Consider the following 10,813-nt stretch of genomic DNA (forward strand, 5'->3'; position numbering starts at 1 on the left):
AGCTAAAAGAGTTCATCACAACCAAACCAGTGTTACATGAAATTCTTTAAGGAGAGGAAGAAGAAGTAGGAGGAGGAGGAGGAGAAAGAGAAGAAGAAGAAGAAGAAGAAGAAGAAAAAGAAGAAGAAGAAGAAAAGAGAGAGAGAAACATCAATGTGTGAGAGAAAAACATCAATTGGTTGCCTCCAACATGTGCCCTGACTGGGGATTAAACCTGGCACCTCACTGGCCAGGCCAAAAATGGGTGGATTATTTTATCAGTCTTTTGACAACATTGGTTGGCAACCCAATTCTTGAGATATTAAAAATTACTATCTTGCCCAGCCAGTGTGGCTCATTGGTTGAGCATCAACCTATGAACCAGGAGACTATGGTTCGTGGCCTTAAGGAGCAACCAGGACCTTTGAAGGACTTGCAGCCAGACCTGCTTTGCCGGTCCCTGAGAAATGGACAAAGGTCCCGTATACCAGTCTACGGCTCTCAGGGATGACCCTAAGTTATATGCTACTGTAAATCAGGAGGTCACAATTCAATTTCCAGTTAGAGCACAAACCCAGGGTACAGGCTCGATCCCCAGTGAGGGTGTGCATGAGGCAGCCGATTGATGATTCACTCTCATCACTGATGTTTCTGCCTGAAGGAAACTACCCAGACGAAAAGGAAACATTCTAAAAATGGGGAAATGCTTTTTAAAAATTATTTTTATTGATATTAGAGAGCAGGAGGAGGAGGAGGAAAAGAAAAAAATCACTCTCCTTGTTTTACAAAAGAAATCTTTACAGGGCCAGCGGTGTGTTTCCAGAAACAATTCAAAGCCCACCAAATCTTACTTGGGCCATCTTTTAAAATGCAAGTTTCTGGGAGGTAATCCTGATTGAAAGGAAAAAAAACACCTTAGCCATTTGAGTGGATCTAATTAATGTATTTCAGATGTTAAACATTAATTGCTAGACAAGTCTTAATTTAATCTACTTTTGGTGTTTTATTACAAAAAAAGGCTAGAAAATAGATTTGAAGTTTTTAATAAATATCTTACATTTGATGAGAAATATGTCTCTTAAAAGTTTGCGTGTGGCCCTAGCTGGTTTGGCTCAGTGGATAGTATCGGCCTGCATACCAAAAGGTCCCAGGTTCTATTCTGGTCAGGGGCACATGTCTGGGTTATGGGTTTGGCCCCCAGTTGGGGATGTGCAGAGGCAGCTAATCAATGGTTCTCTGTCATCCTTCTCTCTCTCCCTCTCCCTTTCTCTCTGAAATCAATAAAAATATACTTTAAAAAAAAAGGTTGAGTGTGTTTGCCAATGGAGGAGTCCAATATGAAATATATTTGCTAATCTAAAGAATGCCAATTGATTGCTTTTTAGTAATTACTAAAAATTAAGTTTCCTAAGAGTTAAGAATTCAAATTAAATTAGAAATAAATTGTATGGTTTGATGATAGAAGGTATAAAGTATGGAGATATTTTTTGAAGAAAAAGGAAGAAAGTTAGTTGTTCTAAAATTGGTTATTTCTGAATGGGTAAGAAGGTTTGTGAAAGTTGTAGAAAGTTTGTGAAGAGAAATCTTGAACACAAATTATATAGGTAAGCTGAATGATGAACTTAATTATATAAATGAATTTAAAGATCAAAAGAAAACTAATACAGAATTAAAGTTTTATTCTTTTCTACTTTGTTAAAAGTACAAGGATGTTCCTCTTGCTTTCTAGATATAAGAAAACTTAATTTTTAAAGCAATTTGGTAAATTATATATTTTCTCCCTACCTAATCCCTCCAGAATTTGACAATTCTTATTGAGTGAGCCATGGTAATACATTTCTTTGCATGACTTCAATAAGACCAGTTTCCAATTGTAGTTTTATTAACCAAAACTTTGACTGGAATGCCATGTCTGAGAGAGATTGTTAGTCATGCAGTTCAGACCCCCTGACTTTCCTCCCTAAAGATAACATCTAGGCCTCAGTTGTGTTTCAGCTCCAGGCCCAGAAAAGCAGCAAAACCAGACAAGTGACGCTGTGGCTGCCTCAGGACCAGCTGCCATGACTAATGACCCCTGCACCACCAGTGGAGAGCACACCCCTGGAAGAGCACACCTGGAAAACTAATGGCTATTCTGCTAACCCTCCCCTAGGGCCCTCCTGCCCTAAATGTCCCGCAAGAGGAAGAGAAATGCCCTCCACAAAAAGGACCCAGTGTGCACTCTCCTTCTGGGCAACAGGTCAGGGCTTTAGCCTCCTCCTCTCCGTCCCTCACAGGCATGCATGCCTAAGGCATGCTAAGCTCGTCCCCGTTTCACTGTCCTGAGTGTGCTTTTGCTACAGTCAATAAATTCTTGCTTGCTTTGCCGTATTTGCCTCTTGGCTAAAATCTTTCCTTCAAGAAGACAAGAACCAAGGTCTCCTCGTTGTCTAGCCGGTAACAGGAGCAGTGGGGATGGAAACAGGTGGCTGAATCTGAGACCTGGTTGGAGGTTGCATTGTCAGGGCTCACTGAAAGGCAGGATGTGGGGGACAAGATAAAGGGAGGGTCCAGAATGACTCCCAGGCCCTGAGCTTATTTAACTACATGCACAGTGGTTCCACCCCATGACTTTGAGTTCCAATTAAAACTTAAAAGGCACACATAAATACACGCATGCAGACACTATCTCTGCACACACACATGTAAACACATGCAAACACTCATATGTGTGGACATGTACACGCATGTGTGCTTCCGTCTGCTTCATGTGCACTCATACATGTACATATACATACAGGTACGCATGCACATATACATGCACACACTTGCACACAATATGCATGTACACTCAAGCATATACACACCCATCTACATGTGCACACACAAAAACCACTCTTGTATTTTCCATGACTCTTATCACAGTCTAAGATACTACATATTATTTTCTTATTTATTGGGCTCATTGTCTTTCTCACAGGACTATAATAGGAGCTCTGTAGGACCAGGGACTTTTGTCTGTCTTGTTCATGGCGGTGCCCCCACACCTGGAACAGTGACACATAGGAGATGCTCAATTAATATATGGCAACCAAGTGAGTGAAGCAGCCAGAAGGGAAAGCTGGAACCTCTGTTCTCTGATCCCCACCTGAGTCACAGCTTCAGCTGCCTCTGGAAAGTATGAGCGACTGTATGAGTGAGAGTGAGATGGGGCCAGCGGGGGTGGGGCGACAGGAAGGAGAGGAGGGCAAGGGGGAAAGAGGAGGGGCTGAACCACAGCTCTAAAGGCAGCCCCAGGACCCACGAGTGCCTGTGTGCAGCGTGCGAAGCCCAGGAGCGTTGGGCAATTGTGGTTTTCCTCCCAGCCCGCAGGACCCAGCCGTGCAAGCCTAGCCCAGGCATCTGGGGCCTCGTCCACACAGGCATGGAGGAGACAGTGGTGCAGCCCTCGGTGTTCGTGGTGGATGGACAGACGGACATCCCGTTCAGGAGGCTGGAGCGCAAGCCCCGGAGACAGGCCTGCAGTGCTGCCAGGCTGAGTCTGGTCCTCCTGCTGCTGCTGCTCATGATCGGGCTGGCCCTGCAGGGCTGGTTCCTGCTGCACCTGCACTGGCGCCTGGGACAAATGGTCACCTCATTGCCGGTGAGTGGGGACTGGGGGCCAGAGGTAGGCAGGTCTCCTATGTCCCTGTGTGTCTCTCTGCGCATGGGTATGCAGGTCAGGGGACAGACTCAGAGCAGCCCAAGGCAAGTTCATTCATCTCCCTGAACCTCAATTTCCTTATCTGTGAAATGGGCATGAAAATAAGAGTGTCTACCTGAGATGGAATGAAATAGGTGCCCGTGGTGGCTGGCATAAAGCAAGTGTTCAAGCAATGGAAATCATTCTTCCTTTTTTTAGAAAAGTAAAATATAACTGCCCTGGTCAGTGTGGCTCAGTTGGTTGAACATTGTCCCATGCACCAAAAGGTCACCGGTCCAATTCCCAGTGAGGGGCACATGCCCAGGTTTCAGGTTCGATCTCCATGTTGTGGTGGATTGATGTTTCTCTCTCTCTCCCTCTCCCTTCCTTTCTCTACAATCAATAAATACATATTTTAAAAAATAAAATTAAGATATAACTGATATACAACATTGTGGAAGTTTAAAGTGTACAACATATTAATTTGATACATTTAGATTACAATATGATTGCTAGTGCCGCGTTAGCTAGCATCTGTATGGTGTCACTTCATTATCATTTCTTTTAGTTTGGGAATAAGTCAGATCTAGTCTCTTAGCAAGTTTAATGTTTACAAAACAGTTTTGTTGCCTGTAGCCCCTGGAATCGACCTTCTGACTGGCATATTCTGTATTAGCCATTCCTGATCACTATTATTGGGATTGCCGCTAATCCACTTTGTCCACATCGCTGAGAAACTCTCTGCATCCATTTCCAGTTGGTCGTGGGTGTGACTGTCTGTCTGCTGGCCATGCCTGTAGGTCTGTGTGTCCTATGTCATACCCAGGTGGTTAAGACCTTGTGTACTGTGTCTCCAGGTCATTTCTCTTTGTGTCTGGATCTGGTGGCCACATGTGCATGTCCATGTGGACTGTGCTGCTGTCCTGTATACATATACACACCCACATGTCCACGCACATGCCAGTCCACAGCCCATGGGTTGATGTTGTCTTTGTTTCTGGGTCCCTGTGTGTCACAGACCCACCTGGATCCACAAACCAGGCATCCATGTGTCTGCATCCACGTGTGTCTTGCCAGTGACACCTAAGTGTCCAGTGTCATGTGCCCATATCCACATGTTGGCATTTATGTCCCCATGTCTATGTATCTTGAACATTATTGAATAAACACTTGTAGAGTGTTTACTGCGTGCCAGGGGCTGTGAAACACTTTATACATACGAATTCATTGAATCCTTGGCAGGCACTCTTCATATGTCCATGTGCAGAGAGGAAAACTGAGGCATCATGTAGTTATGAGGTTACTGTGGTGTGTGTGCATGTGGCCCTGGGTGTGTACTAGTACCTGAGGGTGATGCTGGACCCATGATCTGCATGTGAGTCTGAGTGATGCCAGGGCAGGGGCCCCACCGGTCCTCACTCTGGGCTCCTCTGCATTTTCAGGAAAGAGATACAGGATCCTGGGAGCAGCTGACACCAGGTGAGTCAGGGTCCTGGTCTCCAGGGAGGGGCATCGGATGGTTCCCACGCTGCCCCCAACCCCATTGCCCAATAGGATTTGCACAAGGGACAGAAAGTCCCACAGGTGCCCCTCCCCCAATCCTGAGAAGCAGAAGTTTGTGTCACTCTGGGAAGGGTGGGGTTGACACCAGGAAGTGGACTTGATGACCTCTGGGAGGCTGGCCCTTACCTGCTTTCACCTCTGACCTCTGACTCTCTCTCCAGAGCCAAGATTCCACAAGGCCAACCCAGCAGCACATCTGACAGGTGAGGGGGACCCCGGGTCCTGGCAAGGGGTGAGGATCAGGGTGTCCTAGGGAGACCAGACAGACACACACATGTCAGAGTGTTCATTCACTCACTCACTCACTCAGTATTTATTCACAGAGTTGTCCAGAGCACAGGCGCTGCCTGGGTCCATGTATTTCTAATTTTATTCATTGAATAAACAGGGCTCACTACACGTCATGCACCATAACACACTTTATACATATTAATTCATTAACTCCTAAGCAGCTACTCTCCATACCTCCATTTTATTGAGACAGAAACTGAGACACACAGGTTTTAAGGCTGCTAGGCCAAGGTGGGTTCTGCCTGCATTCCTCAATCCTGCCAATACAAGGTGTTTTCTTGTGTGCGTGTGTTTTTTGTTGTTGTTGTTTTTAATACTTTTTTTAATTGATTTCAGAGAGGAAGGGAGAGGGAGAGATAGAAACATCAATGATGAGAGAGAATCATTGATCAGCTACCTCCTGCATGCCCCATACTGGGGATCAAGCCCGCAACCCCGGCATGTGCCCTGACTGGGAATCAAACCATGGCCTCCTGGTTCATAGGTAGATGCTCAATCACTGAGCTACGTTGGCCAGGCCACTACAGGGTTTTTGTGTGTGGTGTTTTTATTTTATTTATTTATTTATTTTTGTAATCCTCACCAGAGGATATTTTTTTCCATTGATTTTTAGAGAGAGTGGAAGGAAGGGAGGAAGAGGGAGACAGAGGACAGAAGGGAGAGAGAGAGAGAGAGATCAATTGGTTGCCTCCCGCATGAGCCCAGACTGACCAGGTCCAGGGATCCAACCTGCAATCCAGGTACCTGCCCTTGACTGGGAATCGAACCCATGGCCCTTCAGTGCTTGGGGTGGATGCTGTAACCACTGAGAACACTGGCCAGGGCAACCACTACCATTTTGGTGCTTTTCTCAAATTACGTAATTGCCTCATACCTCAGCTTTCCTGCCTATAAGAGGGCAACAAGACGAGTTAAGATGTATAAGAAGCAAGTGATTTCACTTCTCTGTGACTCAGTTTCCCAACCTGCCAGAGAGGACAAAGTGAATTCATACATAGAAAGTTCTCCAACAGCCTAACACAGAGGCAGAGGCTCAGAGAGGGGCGGTGATTGGCCTAAGTCACACAGCAAGTTTGGGACACGTGCTGACCAGTCTCCTTCCTCTCCCTCCCCAGGGGCCAACTTCAGTTTGACCAGCAAAGGGGGCCCACTGCTATGGGAGTCGAAGCTGGGCCTGGCCTTCTTGAGGAACCTCCGCTACCAAGACGGCGCCCTGGTGATTGTCCAAGCCGGCTACTATTACATCTACTCCAAGGTGCAGCTCGGGGGTGTGGGCTGCCCGCAGGAGCTGGCCAAAGGCCTGCCCATCACCCACGGCCTCTACAAGCGCACGCCTCGCTATCCCGAGGAGCTGGAGCTGTTGGTCAGCAGGCAGTCACCCTGTAAGCAAGGGACCGGCTCCCGCATCTGGTGGGACAGCAGCTTCCTGGGCGGCGTGGTGCACCTGGACGCGGGGGAGGAGGTGGTCGTCCGGGTGCTGGGGGAGCGCCTGATCCGGCTTCGGGATGGCACACGGTCCTACTTCGGGGCCTTCATGGTGTGAAGAACCGAGCAGTGTCTGATTGACAGGGGGTCTGACCAGAGAGGCGCCTCAGGAGACAGAAAATCCAGCAAGCGGAGGCCTTGGAGGGCATCCCAGGGACCCCAGAACTCAGCACTTGGGGAATCAGTAGGCACCACAAGGGGCCAAAAACCCCGCCACCCCTAGAGGTTGGAGACATTGCCTGATAACCACGTGTGACACAACACAAGTTATCAACACAACCCCAGACACCCACGCAGGCTGTACAGTCACACACATGATCATCACATCAGACTTCCACATGCCATGTCATAGTCAGACTCATCACACACTCACACACACAGAGAGAGAGAGACACACACACACACAGAGCCTGAAGTTCCTCTCAGCCAAGACGAACACATCCTGGGGTGAGGACCAGACGTTGTCTGTAACCCGGGCCCCTGACTGCTGGTCTTGGAATAAATGGCAAATGTTGCACCTTGGTCAACCTCATCTTAAGGCAAGAGTGGTTTGTAGAGACAGAGGAGTCGATGAATGACTCACAGACGTCAATTTATGGATAAGAAACCTGAACCCAGCTGGCTCAGCTCCAAGCAGGAAGCTTGGGGGAAAGCAGAGACTGCATGCCTGGGTCTGCCTTGCCCTCAAATCCACGACTCCTGAAGACGAGAGGACTACCTCCTGCCCAGCACCTTATTGCAGGCATCGGCACAGAGTGGCATACTCTCGGCATCCTGGAAGCTCAGAGTGACTGGGAGCTCAGGAAGAGTGTGGGGGGGAGAAGAAGTGACAATATGCATACAGATGGTCTGTGCAAATGATGTATACTTTGTTGTGATTGGAGGGAAGTCTTATTTCCAAGGACCCTAGGATGAGGGCTGGGATCAGAGGTGAATAAATTATTATTGTTACTGTCATTGTTGCCTGGTTACAGGGGTGAAGAAAACAGGCTTTGCCATCTGATAATCCTGGGGTCCCATTTCACACCACCACTTCCTGGCTGTGTGTCTTTGAGCAAGTCCTATCACCTTTCAGTACCTCGGTTTTCTCTTCTGCAAAATGGGCGATCACAGCAGTCCTTGCCTCCTGGGTCTGTTGTAAAGATGAAACCAGATCAGGCTTGGAAGAAGCCATTTGGTGTGGTGCCTGGCACACAGTCAGAGCTCCATAAGTGGGTGAGTGCCATATGTGAGTTACAAATACGAAGAGCATTTCTCGGGCACTTTCCCTATGCCCAACATCTCCTGTCACATACCTGGGCACAAGCGATTGCTGTCTCCATGTTCCTGATGGAGAGTCAGAGGCAGGGATGCTGCCCCCACCGCCACCCCCACCCCTATTAAGGACGCAGGGCTTCATGCCTCTCTGCCCTTACTGGGCTGGTGGGAGGTGGGACAGCCCCAAAGGCCAGGCCCCAGCCCCCGCTGGAGTTTCCTTTACTCTCATCACGGTCTTTCTGTTTCCGTGGCTTTGGTGAGGAGACCAAGGTGTGGGGCCAATGTATTTATTTATCTCAGCCACCGACTTCCGCTTGGGGATGGAACTCTCACTAAGTTTAACCTCCAAAGATCATTCCTGGGAGGGGCCTCCCAGCCTTGAGGTGAAGGAGAGGAAGAGAAAGGGTGGGTAAGGAGGATGGGTAAGAGTGGGAGGGATATGGAAAAAGAGGGAGGGGAGAGAAGAATGGAGGGGAAGGAGAAGGGAAAGTCTGAGAGAGCCCTGCGGGTGCACAGGCTGCTGCAGCAGGACACCTAGACCGGTTTCAGATAATGTGGGGGGGGCAGGAAGTCCCTAGCTCAAGCCACTAACCTACTTTTCAGTAGAAGTTGATCTACATGATTTCCGCTTTTACCCCCTGGGCTCTGGTCTTTACCGATTTCACCCTCTCCTCCGCCCCCAATAAACTCTTCCTCAAGACCTCTCAGGCCCTGGGCAGGAAACCCTCCCCGCTTGTCAAGATTTAGAGGTGGTAGAAGTGAAAATAATGCTGATAAAATCACTTATTCATTTCCTAGTATGAGGCTGTGCCCCTCCTGCTCTATGTCACTGCAGTCAAACACTGAGATGCCTCCTCTTTGAGAAACAGAATGGTTCTTAGCCCAGAGCCAGACCGCCTGCGTTCAAAGCCCCACTCTGACACTTCTGGGCGTGTGATCTTGAAATGCATCTATTCGTGGCTTCGCTGGGCCTCAGTTTCCTCGTTTGTAAAACAGGATGCACAGTGGCCTCTACGTTACTCTGATTATTGTGAGATGGAATGACTTGAATCTTTAAGCATTTTTCCAGACTTGGCCCACAGGGAGCTCTTTAATCCTTGGTAAATTGAGGATTTTGTAAGCATGCTTGTAATCACACACACATTTACATTTTGAATTCTTTTCAGCTGTTATGTCAAAGGTGACCTTTCATCCATAGGCCACATGTAGTCACTGAGTGTGTTTTAAAAATGGGAATTGGTAGCCAATATTTAAACATTATGAAACTTGGCAAGTGGACAAATACAGATTCCTGGATTTACTTGGAAAGTTGGAACCTGTGACAACAACCCAGGTTGGGGCAGGTGGTGGCTGTCCCCTTTGGAGCAGGCATGAACTCACCAGCTCACCACAGTCTCCACCACTCCCAGTTGTCTCTCACACGAAGGCTGAATGTCAGTTGCCTTTCCTCAGTAGGGTGTGAGGTTGTTTTTTCTTATTCTTTTTAAAAAATTTATTGATTTTTTTTTTTAGAGAGAGAGAGAAAGAAATATCAGTGTGAGAACAAGACATGGACTGGCTGCCTCCTGCATGCCCCTTGCTGGGGATCAAGCCTGCAACCTGGGCACATGCCCTGGCCGGGAATTGAACTGGCAACCTTTCCATGCAGTGAATGATGCCCAACCAACTGAGCAACACCCGCCAGCCAGGGTGCAGTTGTTTTCTTAAAGTAATAATAATCATTAATTACAGGTCATGCTTCTCACGTTCTCATTGGGTGCCAGACACTGTGCCAAGTGCATTAATTCACAGTAGCTCATTTCATTCTCACAATCACCCTGTTATGATGCCCATTTTATGGATGGCGAAGTCCAGACACAAAGAGATTAAAAAAGATGAGACTTAGAGGTGAGAAAATAGATGGCAACCTGAGATGACCATGAGTTTCAAGAAAATATGAGTGTATAGTTGTATTAGTTTCCTATTACTGCTGTCCCACCAACTTAGTAACGTAAAGCAATACGAATTTATTACCTTACAGTACTGGAAGTCAGAAGTCAGACATGAGTATATAGGACTGAAATCGAGATGTTGGCAGGAAGAATTTATCCCCCAAATCCTTTTTCTGGGTCTGATTCTGTGGGAGCCCAATGGACATATGTATAGGACACATGAGTCTCAACACACCAGGAATGCAAATAATTTAACTTTCTTTTTGTTCCTAATACAATTTAATTTATGCAAAGATCCCTTTGCACCAGGGTGCTGGGAAGTGGCTAGCAGTCAACTGGGAACCGCCCCTTCCCACATGTTCCTTTTCCAAGACTGTCAAAATTCCAGGGAATTCAGGAAATGCCAAGGCATTCAGGGTGAAGGAAGGGTCAATCTGATTGCTGAACTATACATCCACACATGTGCCCAGCATCAACCTGCTTCTTCTTTTTTTAATGTGTATATATATATATTATCTAATAAAAGAGAAACATGGTAATTAGCGTACGTCTGCTACCCTTCCCATTGACTAATCAGCGTGATATGCAAATTAACTGCCAGCCAAGATGGCGGCCAGCAGAAAGGCAGCTTGAAGCGAACATGCGG

General features: G+C 47.3%; 1 protein-coding gene across 1 annotated transcript; it reads left to right on the plus strand.

Moving 5' to 3' along the window:
* Positions 1-3,285: 3,285 nt before the first annotated feature.
* Positions 3,286-8,220, plus strand: TNFSF14 (tumor necrosis factor superfamily member 14). The gene is made up of 4 exons (XM_006764219.2): positions 3,286-3,601; positions 5,083-5,119; positions 5,365-5,406; positions 6,610-8,220. The coding sequence occupies exons 1-4, from the start codon at positions 3,383-3,385 to the stop codon at positions 7,035-7,037; spliced, it is 726 nt and encodes a 241-aa protein (XP_006764282.1). The 5' UTR covers positions 3,286-3,382; the 3' UTR covers positions 7,038-8,220.
* Positions 8,221-10,813: the final 2,593 nt, after the last annotated feature.

Source organism: Myotis davidii, unplaced genomic scaffold (genome assembly GCF_000327345.1).
Source record: "Myotis davidii unplaced genomic scaffold, ASM32734v1 scaffold341, whole genome shotgun sequence".
NCBI lineage: Eukaryota > Metazoa > Chordata > Mammalia > Chiroptera > Vespertilionidae > Myotis > Myotis davidii.

What these genes read in the sequence shown, in the direction of transcription:
- TNFSF14 (XM_006764219.2), top strand. Translation starts at nt 3,383, where the DNA reads ATGGAGGAGACAGTGGTGCAGCCCTCGGTGTTCGTGGTGGATGGACAG. An exon ending in CTGGGAGCAGCTGACACCAG is followed by an intron (nt 5,120 to 5,364) that starts GTGAGTCAGGGT and finishes CTCTCTCTCCAG; the next exon opens with AGCCAAGATTCCACAAGGCC. An exon ending in CCCAGCAGCACATCTGACAG is followed by an intron (nt 5,407 to 6,609) that starts GTGAGGGGGACC and finishes CTCCCTCCCCAG; the next exon opens with GGGCCAACTTCAGTTTGACC.